General features: G+C 43.1%; 1 protein-coding gene across 1 annotated transcript; it reads left to right on the top strand.

The window, feature by feature from the left end:
- The first annotated feature begins 205 nt into the window (after positions 1–205).
- satb1a (SATB homeobox 1a) lies at positions 206–12,463 on the top strand. The gene is made up of 11 exons (XM_030082266.1): positions 206–659; positions 1,914–2,125; positions 2,464–2,640; positions 2,720–2,846; positions 3,815–3,938; positions 5,109–5,220; positions 5,384–5,919; positions 7,110–7,307; positions 8,419–8,574; positions 9,832–10,035; positions 10,872–12,463. Exons 2-11 carry the CDS (start codon positions 1,927–1,929, stop codon positions 11,712–11,714), a joined length of 2,676 nt encoding a protein of 891 aa, XP_029938126.1. The 5' UTR covers positions 206–659; positions 1,914–1,926; the 3' UTR covers positions 11,715–12,463.
- The last annotated feature ends 4,462 nt before the right edge of the window (positions 12,464–16,925 follow it).

Here is a 16,925-nt window from a genome sequence, read left to right as displayed (position 1 = left end):
TGATCGGAAATGCACTCTCGGAGCTGCACGCTGTGCATTGTTCTCTGAACAGTCTGATCCACACAAACAGCGCGCGTGCCGGTGCTCTTCTGGATGGGAGGTCGCTCTCAACTTGTGCTAGGGCCAATTTTTTTTCACCCCCCCTCCCCGCCGCCGCCGCTGCACGGAGAAACGCGGCAGTGTCGGAGAAGAGGAGAGGAGAGGAGAGGACAGCGATCAAACTACCCGGACAGTAAACACGAGAAGATCTCGATGGTACAAAGGAGCGATTACTCTGAGTGAGAGGGGCGCATCGGAGCGTGCAGCTGGAAACACGAGCCGGGGAGACACGGATCTGATTCCTGGAGATCCATGGGAGAGACGCGGGGATGCAGCCGCCGTCTGCAGGACCGGGCTGCCGGTGAATGAGGGAGCGGGGTCGGGGCATGCTCGCCGTGCCGACTGGAACAGGTTGATTTCACCTCGATCAAACTTCAGCGGGATCGGACGTGGGACAATTAGCGCTCGTTTACAGGCTGGGGATGAAGTGAACGGCTGTGGCTGGCAGCGGCGCGCGCACGGAGAGGATGGCAGCTTTATTATGGGGAGCAGCACTGTGACGCGCACCGGACTTTTCGCTGGATTTACAGGGTTATCCGAATGTCTGCGTCTGCGTGAAGGTCATTCCCAACACTGATACGGATCTCCTGCAGATCTGAGTGCATTTGTAGCTTTTTGTCACAGTTGACTCTATACTCAACAGACAAGTAAATGTGTTCCACAGTCTCCTGCCACACACCAGGCATTGGGTTATATCACTCTGTTCGGTTAATACATTAATGAGCTTAATGCAGTCTGGAGGCAACACTGCAGAAGTTACTTTTAAATTGTCATATTCTTCAGAAACAAAATAGAGTAGACAGAAAAACAACATGCGGGGTGCTATTAGCTGGGGGATGGGGGATATCCCCTTCCTCTGGTGCACATAACCCTCTTACGCTTATATAGGGAGAGGATCAAATGTGTCCTCTCATATTGACCAATGCGGTTTCACAAGCAAATCAGACAAACTATGAAAAATGAATGTATTTTAATGTCTAAGTAAGGCAATAATTTGGTGGAATGCCTGACTTTCCTTATCTTCACATTACAAGCTGGATTATTATCTCTTTACTTGCGGCAGGGTGCGATTTAAGGAGAATCTTTGCGTTCCTAGGCTGAAGTGGCTTTCTGTGCAGTTTGGATGTTCTCCCGTTTCCTCCTGTACCCCAAAAAACATTTGCTTCATGTTAGACTTGACTCTGAACTCTTTCGCCCACAGTGAGCTGAGAGACCCTTAATAGATGAACCATGAAAAAAGGGATAATATACTATATAGAAGTATAACGAATATGTGTTTTATTGAGAAACACATTTTAAAACCAAACAATGCAAATGTATTGAAGGCAACTTTTTTTAAAGGTCTGGTAAACAACCATGAATATAAAATGAGTTTAACCAGTATTAATATAACAATCTTCCATAATTTGTGGAGCCCATAAATCATACACACCTACATGTAACTGACATTTATTGACTGGTGCCAGTACTTTGACAGTGCCAGTATTGGTATCCTTCTCTATTCAGACTCCGTAAATAATACCCTGTATTATACATTAAAGACATTAGTTTTGATATTTAGAGTTTTTATGGGACAAAAATGGTTTGCATCTAACCAAAACCCTGAAAACATTCCCTTTCTGTTTTCATTACTTTACCACACTATCAGATCACTAGGGGGACACCACACAGATAACTCTTAATAATAGATATCTTTGTTTGTTTGATATACTTATGAAGTGATGCCTGCTTAATCAAGATGATATAAATTATTTCTGTTCGATTACTCCATGCACTTTTTTAAATGCTTAATAAACTTTCTCTGTGTGGCTCAGTGTGAGACCCCAGATGGATCTGCTGTGTAATGGAATCAAGAATGCTGAGGGCGGTGACCTTGTTGTAGACCCTCGGCCGCCTCCCGCCAAGCTGGCTCGGCTGGAGCAACTCGAGATGGGACCTTCGAACCAGGAGCGGAGCAGGCAGGGGAGTCCTGTGGGTAAAACCCCCTGCCTGGCTCAGAAACCCACTGTAGTGAGGCACGGCAGAGGTACGTGGCTTTGATAAAAGAATATGGAGAAAAACTCAAATGTTATTTTGATTTCTGAAAGATCGCTTCAGTTGCAGTCTAGATATCCTCGATCAGATCGAGTGCTTATGTTTCCAGCACAATAAATCAGATAAAGCACACACTTGCGCTTCTGATTAGACTCGGGTCAGATATGACTATATAGTTATGACAACTGCAAGCTTCATTCAGTGCAACAGCAACATCGCATATGACATGATAATGAAATAATCATCACTTTCTAGGATGGGGAGCCACCTGTGACTCCATTCCCAGGTCTCACAACAGTCTCACACTGTATGAATTATTTGTGTCTGCAGGGAGCCTGCTGCCAGTGTTCTGTGTTGTGGAGCACAAGGAAATCCCTCTGGAGGGAGAGAGGAGGGAAGAGCATGCTGAGTTTGTTTTGGTAAAGAGAGACCTGCTGTTTAACCAGCTAATAGAGATGGCCCTGCTGACGCTGGGGTACTCACACAGCTCTGCTGCACAAGCTAAAGGTACATTCCTCACGCATCTGAGCACACAGGTACATCTTTAAGCATCCCCCCCGTCTTCACTTACGCTCATCTTTTCCAGGCCTGATTCAGGTGGGCAGGTGGAACCCGGTGCCTCTTTCCTGCGTAACGGATGCTCCGGACGCAACAGTGGCTGACATGCTGCAGGATGTTCACCATGTCATCACTCTTAAAATACAGCTGCACAGGTAGAGAGAAAGTGCTCCCGCGATCAGTAACCCTGATAGCCCGTTCTCTAGCTTCCTGAGTGAAGTCAAAAGAGTAAACACTCTTGAACTGAAGGCGGGGAAATTTAATGAACGACTCTTTTCAGACAACAGTCGGATTTATAGAAACACAGGTGTTATTGTGAGCGCTAATCATAGCTCCAGTCTGTTCAAATGTCCCCGTGAGTCACAAATGTGTGATAATGAAACAGCATGCAAACACCCAGGACCCCCAAAGTTAGTGGTTGAGTTAAATCCTACCACAGTTTACTCAATTAACTGCTCATGTGACATTTCAAAATGATTTCCGTGTTAAAACTATTTATTGTTTTAAAGAGAGATAGACCTGAGATAATCATAACATTCTTTGAAGTCTTTCAAGTTTCCTCTCACATCTCGTTACGGCTGAGTTTACAGTAAGTCTGCAGGGAATGATTATCTGTCAGAGCATTGTCCTGGTAAGGCACAGGAACATCACTTGTGTATATATTTTTGTATTTCTCTCTTTGTGTCGCCTGTAATGTGGAAGAAGACTACAGTTGTAGACCCCACCTCAGTTGTGGGGTACAAAATGCATGAACCTTGAATTTTTAAGGACAGATGCATTATTTGTGGCTTATGTTAAATTAGGCAAAGCTTTGGATTATGGCAGGAGGGACTCTGAGTTGCGGGATGACTATTAATATTAACAGCTGGTTTGTCTTAACAGGCTTGATTTGAGTTGGAACATAGGAGAATGTTTGTATCTTCTTTTACACATAAAATTCAGTTCATTCTATACATAAAGCACGACTGGACCTTTGATCACAATTTACTGGTGTTGTAGAGGAAGTTGCAGAAAATGTAGCTTTCATAATATCATACAAAGCCATTCAAGCTTTTGAAACCACAGAAATAACCATGTATTATAAGATTCCAGTTCAAATTTGCTCATTTTCCTCATTGTCCAGCTGTCCCAAACTAGAAGACCTACCAGCTGAGCAGTGGAGCCACTCCACAGTGAGAAACGCTCTGAAGGAGCTGCTCAAGGACATGAACCAGAGCTCTCTGGCCAAGGAGTGTCCACTGTCTCAGGTATTTCACAAACACACACAGCCATACTGAACACCAACAAAAAGAGAGGACAAATTGGATTCAGAATTTTTGTTCCATCTTTGCCCTTGCGTGTCCTTTATGTGTGTGTGTGTGCCTGCGTCTACTTTGACGCGTGATAAAAAGCAAGCGTGTGGTCCAATAGTGAAGCAGGAAGTCCAGATGCAGAAGTAGATAAGGTGCGGGGGCAGAGCGCGGGAGAGAGGAACAGATAAAGAGAGATGCCTATCTCTTAAAAAGGCACACTGCCTGGGCCGCTGCCTATCTTGATTCCGTCGACTGGCAGCCTGTCTGCCTGCTTCGCAAGCCGTCTCACCCTCACTCACGTTATCTGTCCATCACTCTCACTCTTTGCTATTTAGTTTTCTTTTTTTTTTTCTGCACTCCGGACTGATTCAGCAATAACACCCAAATCTGGATTTAAGATCGTCCTCAATTCTTGTGTGCTTAATTAAGCAAATATAGACACAACTGCAGAAATAATTTACATTAATCATGCAGTGTTTGGGGAAGGCCTCTTTATGAATATTCATAATTATCAACTTAGTCTATCTGTTATTTAGCTGGAGGGTACATAGGACATCTACAGTTTGATAAAAAAAAGAAGCTTCTCACTATCTCTTTACTTAAAATTCCTTCCTTCTTTGCAGTGTTAAGATCTGATACAAACCAATCGTTCCTCCCCCACCTCTCTCTCTTTCCTATCACTCCCTTAACCCCCCTCTCTTGTTTGTGAGTAGCAGATTAAAATAAATACGAGAAGATGAAAGGTGTAATCAGATGTAAAGATTGCACAGGATGGTCTTCAGGGAAAAAACGTGTGTCTGTGTGTGTGTGTGCGAGAGAGAGGGAGGGAGAGAGAGAGAGCAAGAGAGAGAGAGAGAGAGAGAGAGAGAGAGAGAGAGAGAGCGAGAGAGAGAGAATCTCTGTTGACCTCTAGTGTTTTGTTTGACTACACACACGGACACACACACACACACACACTGACACACTCATCTGTCTTTATTATCCTATTTACCTGGGGGTCTTTTTAATAACACAGATCTGAGTTCATTAATATCAGATGTGTGAACAGCTGAGACACCCAGGCCGCCCATAGCAGCAGCTTGGAAAATGTAATGAATTTCTATTGTCTTTTCCCCTCTGTTTCAGAGTATGATATCGTCTATTGTAAATAGCACTTACTATGCAAATGTCTCAGCTGCCAAGTGTCACGAGTTTGGTCGATGGTACAAACACTTCAAAAAGTCCAAATGCTTCAAAGGTAAGAGATTACAATCGCATATGAGAACATCGACTGTACAATCAGAGGTTTTGTGCCGTTTTTCCCATCGCACGGATGGAAACTGGATGATTCAACATGATAACATGATAAGTCTTTAGAATTTCAGGTCTTCATAATTGTCTTTGCTGTCCTTCTCTTTCAGAGATTGACAACTTTTCCAACCAGTCCACACATATTCCCGTCACCCAGCAGCCCGTCACAGCGAGCTCGGCTGATCAAAGCTCGGCCCTGCTGTTCCCGCATGGAGCCGTAGCTAACTTATGTAGTCGCCCACCCATCGGCCTGCGCCCCCCTGGCCTGGTGACACAGCCTCTCAGCTCCCAGATGGTCAACCAGCAGCTCGTCATGGCACAGTTCCTCAACCAGCAATATGCTGTTAGCCGCATGCTAGCTGGGCAGGGTCTCCCGTCGTCCCCACAGCAGTATCTCAACCACCCCCCTGCAGGGAGATCTCCTGCCAAGGTCTTCCCTAAAGCGTCTGAATCCCAAGCCCCGCAGCAGGCGCAGTGCGGCCCGGGGGGAGGCTCTGCGGCCGGGCTGCAGAGTCCCGCATCCGCCGTCTCGTCTGTGGGACAAACGGACGTGCCGAACGACATCTACCACTGCGTGAGGGAGGAGCTGAAGCGGGCGGGCATCTCCCAAGCCATCTTCGCACGGGTGGCCTTCAACAGGACCCAGGTACGACTGCAAGACGGACCGGGGCGAAACAAGGTGTTTGAAACTGCCTGTAAACGTGCGTATTTGGAGGTTGGCACATTAGCATGGCCTTTGCCGCAGTGCCCCCCCCCCCCTTCCCCCCCGCACACGTGTGTATGTATGTGTATGTGTGTGTTTGTGCCAGCTCTCTGCACCACCAAACTGGTGCCAGCACTAAAGCAGCTGCTGGGCCAACTAATCACAACCCCTTGGAGAAATGCTGTCTCCCTCTCTACCTCTTGCTGTTCCTCACTGTCCTTCCATCTTGCCACCTTTCACTCTGGCGGCTCCTACATTATAACTCAGTCTCAAACTCGTATCCATCTTATTCTCATCTGCCTTCGTCTATGGGTTCCCCCTCATTTTACGTTCGTATCTCCATACCAGCATCTCTTACTGACACTAAAACGCAACTTTATCTGTGTCCATCATCTCACATTCACTACTGCTCCCACAGAAATGGGGCTCAAAGGACAGGCTAAGCCCGTTGTTATTATTATTATTACCATCATAATCATTTTCATCACAATAAGCAGAGTTAGTTATTATCCACCCCCATGTTTCCCCCGCTGCTAAGGCTAAGGTGCTCTGGTGCTCCGCCATACAAAGTTGGGCAAAATGCCAAAGCGTCATCTAGAAGTGAGGGAAACATTTGTCATTTGACGGCTCGCATAAAGCCTCCATCTATTTGGAAGGCGTTGTTACTGGGTGGATCCAACAATGGTCCATGATTTGAATAAGAACACTGTTGCCTTGTATGCCATTTTTCTGCATGCATAAAATCTGATTTCTTTATAGGGAATAAGCCCAGTAATTTGCATGTGGTGTTTGAAGGCTTTCCTCTATCTAGAGAGATACACCCAGAATAATTCTAGCTCTATAGGCAAGCTTAACTCCTCCTTGATGCCTTTCAGAACAGGATCCAGTTTGATATTTAGGACTTTCTTCAAATTCCCTCAAAAACTGCATTTGATTCATATGATCTTCAGTCAGGGATTACAGAAAAATACAAAATTCAATGTCGGATCCATTCTTTGTATGTTTCTGACTCTTGAGAGACTGTATGTTTCCGTAAATAATTATTTATTATTTCACCTTATTTAAAACTGCATGATGCTTATTTAGACTTACCTGTGATCATGAGATTTTGCATGTTTGTGCGCGGCAACCAGGGTTTGCTCTCAGAGATCCTGAGGAAGGAGGAGGATCCGAAGCACGCTTCTCAATCACTGCTCGTCAACTTGCGGGCCATGCACAGCTTCCTGCAGCTCCCCGAGGCCGAGCGGGAGCGCATCTACCAGGAGGAGAAGGAGAGGAGTCTGACTGGCTTCACACCGAGCTGCAACAACACACCACCGAGATCCACACAGGTCAGTCAGGGAAAGACGCAAAACGTCTGAATGTTCGAAATGATTTCACTGTACAAGCAGTTTATCTATCAGGTTATTGAGCTTAAATAGAAATTTCAGGTTCTGTACTTCCCCGAAGTATTTATTTTTCCTGATGTTTAATTAAATTTGACAGCTTCAAAGCTGAAGGTGCAGAATGTGATTAATACAATGGTTGAGTGCCAGCGTATTGTTTCAAAAATAAAGTTTCTTCCAAAATAGAGTTAGCTAGAGATTCTGGTTTGAATCATGGACTGTGTTATAACTCATGATTAAGCTGGTGTATCCATGCAAACTAACATGGCTTTAATGTGTATCCACATCTCAGAACAGTTGTCACATGCCTCAAAAAATCGCATCACGTAGCAACAAAGACAAACATTTCAATTTCAGTTCTGTATTTTAGTACAGTTTAGAACCTGCACCTCAGAATCAATATTTTCATTTTGTGGCTGTAATATTTCATCCATCCACCGACATAAACAGTGTGCAACTGTGAAACAATGTCTTCATGCTGATGGATGGTGAATATTCCTGTATTTTTAATTTCAAAAAAGACTTAAATAAATAGGGTGTGTCCAGCATTGAATTGACAATATTTTGGAAAGTAATCACACTCTGTGCTGCACACACGCTAGTTCAAACTTATACTGGAAGCTGGTTCTGTTGTGGGTGAAAAGAAGACAGCTGTGAAGCTGTGTATGCATTTCTATTTAATGGAGAATTAGGGAAATGCCCTGGAGAGCTGATTGAGCCATCAGACATCTGACACTGTTTTACAAGGAAACAAAAGGAGAGAATTTCATGTGAAAATACTCAAATATTATTATTTCTGATAATTATTTGGCTCAGATCAAAAGATAAATGTGCAAATGGCCCATCGACACAAGATAAAAACCGGGAATGGGTATTTTCCATTTCATAGAGTTTTGAAATGCAGGCTGTCTTAATGTGAAATATAACAATCCATCACTGGCTTCACAAAGTCTGGACACTTTTGTCGTCCCTGCAGTCATTTGTAAATTCATCCATTTCCCAGTAATCTTGTTTACACTGAAGTCAAACCTCCTTTTATCATCTTGTGTCTCTTTAGGCAAGGCTGTCCCCGGTTACAGCAGACAGAGCCTTCAAGACTGAGAGCTGTGTTCTCAATGTCAGCGCTTCCATCTATGAGGAGATTCAGCATGAAATGAAGAGAGCCAAGGTGTCTCAAGCTCTGTTTGCAAAAGTTGCAGCCTCAAAAAGTCAGGTACTTTGCACACACACATACACACACACTGCAACCCGGTCATGTCTATTGCTTCATCAGATGCTCAAATTTAGCATTCATGATAATTCCACCTCCTCGTTTGAAGCGGGGATGGTTAGTGTGTGGAGGAAAGCCCAGATAATCAACCAGCAGCTGTACTCTGCAGAGAACTATCATCAGTGCATCAGACTGCTATTGTGTCCTAAATTATCGCTTTAATAGTTGCCATACACACATGCGCACATGCACAGTGAACTTGTGCACACAGACATACTGTACGAGCACAGGCGCGCATAGACACACAGTGGCACCAACACAAATACACACACAAGCATGATTTGAGTGTTTATTGTTCTCATTTTTATGGCGGCCCCATAAGCTTGTTATTGCCTTTTGTTTTGAGGATAATTTCCCTTCATGGAATGGAGGGATTTTAGCTGTCTCATTTTCTCTCCCTCTTTAGCATTGCTCCAATTTTTACCTTCTTTCTTTTTGTTTCCACTTGCAACATCTCTCTCTCTCTCTCTTTCTCTGTCTCTCTCTTTCTCTCTCCTCATTATCAAGATGTTTAGAGGTCATTCAACGGTCATGCCAGTACAGACAGGTGGTCCAACACCCCTGAGGTCCTTTTTCTATCTCTTCACTGGCCTCCGCTGTTACTTTACTTCCTCCAGCCGCTCTTTACCCATGCCTTTCCATCCCTTCTCTCTCTTTCGCTCGCTCGCTCGCTCTCCACTCCCCCACACCCCCCCCTGTATTACCCGGGTGTTTGGCAGGCAGAACCATGTTGGATCTTTCCCTTCTATCTGCACTGTGCATCTGGATGGCATTGTGTGCTGGAGTTGGGCTACAGCCAGGTGTGCACGAGCCGCATACGTGTGTGTTTGTGTGTGAGCGTATCGCCCTGCTTGAAAACGCAATCATGCTCCAGTTCATAAATTTGAAACTAGCTTGGCTTCCTCTCTATCTGCCTCTCAGAAGTTTTCTCCCTCATGACGCACGAACAGCGCAAACTAATAACAAAATCTGACGATGAGCTTCGGATTAGCCAGTAAAACGTTTATATGCTGACAGTGAAACAGCGACCAGTTTAGAGGTTCTTTAAATGTGCCTAGAATTCATAGATAACTCCCCGAAAAAAAAGAAAAAAAAAAACATAAATAAGAATAAATCAATGGTGTAAGTATTGTCTCTTTCTCCAATTTTTTAAAAACGTTTCATGAACAACTTTGCCTTGTGTGTGCGTACCTGCTGCAGGGCTGGCTCTGTGAGCTGCTGCGCTGGAAGGAGGACCCCAGTCCAGAAAACCGGACCCTGTGGGAGAACCTTTGCATGATCCGCCGCTTCCTCAGCCTGTCGCAGGCCGAACGCGACGCCATCTACGAGCAGGAGAGCAGCAGCATGACTTCGCAGCAGCACTGCGTGGACAGGCTCACGCTGCTCAGCAATGACAATTCACTGGTGAGGATGCAAAAAGAAGACAAACACAAGATTATCAGACTCTGTTTTGAACCCCGCTGAGCGCGGTTCAGAGAAAAGAATCTGGAGGACAGAGATTTTCTGTCTTTGTTGAAAGCTATAGACATCAAAAAATTATAGGGACTTAAGGAGACCTTAAAAATAAAGCAGTGTATGAAACCTAATCCAAACATGACTGAAAATGTAACAGAAATGAATTCACACTAAATGTCAATAAATCTCTGAGGCATTCAGTGGAAGAGCAGCAGAGTAATGACAGTAAAATGCCAAATATGTCAGAAAAAAGATGATTACCACATTAAGCAGTGATCCATGAAGCTGATTAGTTATTTTTCTTTCACTTTCATTGCTTGTGCATTGATTAATGGGTGGATAATTGTACAAACTCACAGTTAATATGGGAAAGTGTGTATATCATCATTTGTGTGTACAGTGTACTCTGGCACATCGCTGCATTACTTTACAAGAAAAGATGAAAGACCACATAAGCGAGCTCAAACCCTGATCTGCTCTGTGAACAATAACCTTGGATGCTGTCGTTTACAAACCATTATATAGCTTATCCTGCCTCCAGTGTATGCATTTAGAATAAGGGAACAGTGAAAAAGGGACATCATGCAAACAAACAAGGAAACAAGTCATTTAAAATGTTTCAGCACAGGCTGACTTACAAAATGGGAAACCATTAAAATGAAACACAATCACATGCATGTTAACATTATGGAAATGAGCTTGTGTTGAAAATGAAAAATTCAGAGGCATGTTTTTTTTTTTTGTTTTTTTTTTTTTTAACACTAATGTATAATTTCTCTCATCAGTACCAGCGCAACTCCCCGGTGCCACAGCAACACCATCTTCAACCCCACCAACCCCTGCAGCCCGAGAAAGGCCCTCACCTGTCTCCACGGCAACCCTGCGCTGCATCGCCAGCCGAGTCAGACGCCGGGGGCAACTGGGGGCATTTGAGAGTACGTCTGCAGGGCAGAAGCAGCGAGAAAGAGGATAGCAGGGAGTGGGTAGAAGGTGGAAGAGCAGACTGGGTTTCCACTGAGGGAATGAGAGATAACGGCACCGAGCAGGTCTGGGATGGAAACATGGGCAATGAAGGCGCGGGTGACATTAATGGAGACAGCAAGAAGGGCAAGGTCAAGGAGAAGCTGCCTGTGAAGTGGCCCACCATGAAAAACGAGGACTTTGGTAGGAGCGGAGTTTGTTCAAAGGCGGATATTAACGACACAGGAAGTCAGGATGAGGGCCAAGCTGAAGGGCTCAGCGTGTCCAGCGACGCCCTGGTAATCCTGCAGAGCTTCATCCAAGACGTAGGCCTCAACCCAGACGAGGAGGCAGTCCACACCCTCTCCGCTCAGCTGGGCCTGCCCAAACACACCATCCGCAGCTTCTTCAACAGCCAGCACCACGGACGAAGCCAAGAGTACAGCCAGAGCCCAAAACGCTGCCGCAACCAGCTTGGCTGCACGAAGCCCTCGCAGGCAGACATGACGGCGGAAATGAAAGAGGAAGGCGATGGAAAAACTGAAACCGAGCGAAGAGAGGAGCCAACCGGGAGGAATGAAGCCAGTGAGATAACAGTTTTGAAAGAAGTAAATGTCGGTACTCAAACCTTTCTTCCTATGAAGGAAGAACAGGAGAGCTACATCTAGCCCACATGCACCCAGTGTATATGGACGACCCGCATAATATATTTTATCCTGTTACATGCCGCAAAACTGCTCCAAATGCATATCAGTGACAGTTAAATGTTGTTCCAGTACGAATCCGTAAGGTGGAACTGCTCTGTTATTACATGTGTGCCATTTGACACTGTGATAAGAGGAAGTGACACTCTTTAGGCCTCAGCTTGCAGGATATTTATTTAGTTTAGGTAGTTAACCTGTGAAATGAGGGTCCAAAATGCACTTGAGACAGACTCTACTGTGTTCACACACCATTTGTACACAGTGTCTCAAACTACGTCCGGAAGAATGGGAATCAATACAATGGGCCTCAAATTACCTGTTGATATCAATTGTTGGTTGACTGATGGACATTATTGGGAGATGTTCATACCAGAATTGCCTTGTAGAAAGTGGCACTGCCAGTCTGATTTTTTTTTTTTTTAATTGATCTACATCACAATTATTTTGACCTTTTTCTATGTTCAACAGTTCTTAGTGGTTTGATGCTCTCTCTCATGAATCTCACTGTTGATGTTTGTCTGTCTCTTCATATGGAATATTCTTGTCCTTGGCTTAAATTAAATGTTTATTAGGAAGTGAATTTATATACATAACACACAACATGAACATGATGACACTTTTCAGTAGATTCTTTTGAGCATTTAGTATAATAATTAGAATACAATGATTATTAATACAAAGCATATTGTGCTTAATGGGTTAATAAGTGAAACAATGAAGGAGTTATGAAATGAAAAGACATCTAAAATGTTCCCAATGAATATGGCTTAATGCCTGCTTCTACTTTTAAAGTTTTTTTTTTTCCGCTCTAACAAGTTTTACCATGGTCATTATAATACAAATTTGCTTCGTAACATGCTGTATTTTATATACAGTGTTGCTACTGCATGGATTTTTTAATATCTCAAATCACAATGGAGCTAATAATAACAATAAAAAAACTTTAAAAGTTTCTCACAAAGCTTTGACTTTACACTTAATTATCATTTTATTATTATTTTTATCTGTCAGTCCATTTATCTTCCATACGACTTCATCCAACCATAGGTAGCTGGAGCCGATCCCATCGGACTATAAGCAAAAGGAGAGTCACCAGTTGGCCTCAAATGTTTCTTTTTGTACTGTGGGAGAAAACCACAGTATTTAAAAAAAAATCTACATCTGCACAGGGAGAACATGTAAACTCTACACAGAAAGGTTTTCAAGCCTGGACTTGAACCATATATACCCGTTGTGAGGCAAGAGTTCCCGCTGCTGCACCAGAGCAGCTAAGAGTGCGTTGTGTTGATTTTTATTACTTCTTCATTAAATAAATCAAGAGTATAAACCGGTGAATTATCCCATATGACAACATCTGTGTGAGCATGTGGCCCGAGACAGCTGGAGGCTTTCTCTGTGATCTAACTACTTAAAAGATGATTCTCTTTATCTTAAGTAGCATAAAGCAGAATGACTTTTACTATTTAAATGGGTTAGCTATGTAGAGAAATTGATTCAGATTTTTGTTCAATTCAGCATATCAGAAAACCCTGGAAAAAAGCAGACAAGCGAAAAAAAAAAAAGCGATGAAGTTCATTTATCAACGAACTATTTTGGGCATGCTGTAAAAGATCTATTAAAGATTTGATCAATGGTTCTGACGCACACTGCCTGCACTGGTGTTAAAGACTTAGCACGACTTTCTCTGATATTATTGTGTCTGTTGATGAATTAATGTCATTGTTTCTGACCATTACACAGTATTCCTCTGTGCTGATCAGCAGGACTCTCTGTACCAGTGGATCCATGACTCTCTACGATCACATGTCTCTCAGTGCTGCCAGTGTTTTCTCTCTCCTCCGTCTCTTTTTCTTCTATAAACTGCTATTTTCATCTGTTTCTGCTTCTTCCTCTCTGCCCCTGACTCTCATATGTCTCACCTCAGGACTTTCCACATTGCAGCTCCTGTGCTCCACTAAGACCGTGCAACAATCAAGCCCTATTTGGTCAAAATAGCTTCATAGAGTAATTTAATAAAGCTATGCTCTTTTCTGTCATCTGTTTCCATGACAATACCTAAGTCAGGGCCAACGAGAGGCCATGAAAGCCTCATCATCAGTAATATTAGCTGTAATAATGATGATAATGGCGCTCTTGAAATGCCATGCCTGTGATGATGATGGTAATAGCAATGACGGTCATTATTCCCGCTTTGTGTTAACCCTCCCCAACATCAGAGACACACACACACACACACACACACACACACACACACACACACACACACACACACACACACACACACACACACCAGTGCACACATTTCCATCTGCAATGTTATTTAATGTTTTCCCCTACGTAGATATTATCACACAGACCATTTTGCTGCTCTGATTTAGTTATTGGTGTGTGTGTGTGTGTGTGTGTGTGTGTGTGTGTGTGTGTGTGTTCTCGTATTTCTATCCTTGTTGGGGCCAAATGTCCCCACAAGGATAGCAAAACGTGGAACGACGTGCCTTGTGGGGACCTTTTTCTGGTCCTAAGTAGGAGAAACAGTGTTTTCTTGACCATGTTGTTGTTACTGAAAAAAGTAAAAGTGCAAAAACATTTCTTTAGGGTTAGGCTTTGTTGTGGTGTGGGTTAGGGTTAGGGTAAGGGTCAGGGTTAGGGGCTAGACATGAATGGGAGTCAATGGAAGGTCCCCACAAGGATAGAAATACAAGACTGGGCGTGTGTGTGTGTGTGTGTGTGTGTGCGCGCACGTTGGCTTCTCCTTTGTCTGCTGAAAGCACTTTCTGATGGAGGTGTTTTTTTAAAAAAAAACGCTCTCTGCAGATAAACTTGACTTATCTGACCCCACAAATTGCTGTGATTAAGTCTACGTAAAACTGTTTTAATTAACCTTCATTTTATACAGCCTGTTTGGTGTTCTTGATTATTCATTATGTATTTTATTCCCCCTTGGTGCCACAACCTTGTCTTTTAACAATGAGGACAGCACCATCACTCATTCTATCATGGTTTCTTAATTTCTTTGTTTTTTTCACAAATCTACCACATACAGTTATCTTGTAAAAAATGTTTTTGTCAATGCTGGGCCACAGTTAGAGATGAATTCAGGGCCATGTTCAGAAAAAAATGAAACTGCTATGAACACAGGCACACACACCTGTGTGTGCATGCACACACACATGCACGCAAACAATGTCTGAGTGAATTGACAATTTCCTGTGCAAATATTGATTTTCAAGTAGCATGACATGTGGGTAATCTTAACCCTAAACCTTCCTAGTATGACTGGCATTTGACAGAGAGTGAAAAAGAAAAAACACAGGGAAAACACTCATATTTTTCATGAATCTTTGATGACACAGGGATAACAGGGATCAGGGGGATCTTGCTTAAGTGATTAGGTTTCAATGCTTTTCCATGAATTCAATAAAAAAAACCCCTGAAAACTACAGCAGCAATAGCTACAAATACAGTTAAAAAGATTAAACAATTCACATTTTTGTCATTCTGTAACGTGTATGCATGCCTCCAATTTCAGTAAATTCCAATAAATTGTGAGTGATGCAAATTACCGGACGCAGAGCCCTGACGGAGTTTAGGACCTTTACGGCATGAAGGGAGAAGCGGTTGCAGAGAGGAACAGACCTACATGGGGGCACTGGGTAGAACCTGCTTGCACATGGCAAAAAAAGAGGTGTTACAGAGGTAGGTCAGTCTGCTGGAGGGTGCATTTTGTACTGTACAAGACTAAAAAGGTGCAGTTATGGCCTAGAGTTTAGAGGAGCAACTTTACGTTCAGAGGTTTGAATCCTCCTGTCAGTGAGCAAGGCCTTTCACTCACAGTGGCTCCTCACTGCTCCTGAGGGATGGATTGAAAGCAGACAACAAACTTACTGTACTAGTTGTGATCAGAAAACCCCTTCTTCTTCTCTCTAAAATATCCATCCATTTTCTGTAACTTCTTCATCATACTTAAGGTCACAAGAGGCTAGAAATGATCCCGACTGCCATGATGAAAAGCAAGGTACCGTACACTCTATACAGCTCGCCAGTCTGACACACCAACTCACTTAATACACACGTATCTAGAGTGTGGGAGAAAATTGCAGAAATATTTGGAATTGTACTATGAGACAGTGCTCACTGGCACTACATCCCCACACGGTCTTTTAAAGACTGTCCCATAATTAAGTTTACAATGATTTAGAATGAGTTAATTTAAAGTAATTCAAACTTAAAGGACAGATGTTAAGGAGATATTTTTAAAGCACATCTGCCCTGAATATATCCAATCCAAACTACACGCAGAATAAGAGCATACAACTCTTTAAAGTAATTTAGAAAATACATAAAAAAACAACAACAAATAACACATGAAATAAGCACTCTCAATCACTCAACCTCTTCATTCCTGCATCAAAGACTTAAGACAAGAATAATATTTTGCCACCCAACGCTGTCCTGAGCTTTGGTTTTCACTTAACACCATGGCCACCCATCTCTTCCAGCTCTTCACGGTCCTTTGTCTGGTGGGTTATGGCTTATTTTTCTCCTTTCAGTTAGAGTCTGTCTCACAGCAACTTTGAGGATCTTTTCCATAGACATCCATAGGGCATGACCAAGCCATCACCGTATATCCATCTCACATCTTCTCATTATTTCCACATTTGGAATCTTTAATCCAGCAGCTGTTATGAAAGGCATCAGCCTTCAGTTATTCTCCACCACTCAGAGCCATATAAAAGAACAACCTTAACATTGCTGTTGTAAAGCCTGATCTTAGTTTTGATGCTGTATTGTTTAGAATTCCAGATGGTATCGAGTCGACTGAAGCCACCTCTGGCTTTGTGAAGGCCTTGATGTCTTTATGAGTACCATTATAGCTATAAATTATGTGCGGTTTGTGTGAAAAAAGCAGCTCAAGGACGAGAAATAGGTATTAAGACTTGATTTAAAATGAGACAAAGAAGGTTCCTGTCTGATGTGCAACGGATAGTTGATCCATGAAAGCTGAAAAAGCACAATTATGGTTTAAACTCTAAAGAGGGCATGAGTCAACTATGATGATTTTTTTTAATGTTATTATGCTTCAGATTACACCATCAGTGCATGGTTCAAATAATGTATTACCTGGATGTTCTGAACCTCCTTACCTGCATGTTTCCAGGGGCGATCAGGGCGCAC

This window comes from Salarias fasciatus, chromosome 22, assembly GCF_902148845.1.
Source record: "Salarias fasciatus chromosome 22, fSalaFa1.1, whole genome shotgun sequence".
Classification (NCBI taxonomy): Eukaryota; Metazoa; Chordata; class Actinopteri; order Blenniiformes; family Blenniidae; genus Salarias; species Salarias fasciatus.
This window is presented reverse-complemented; position numbering and strand designations above follow the sequence as displayed.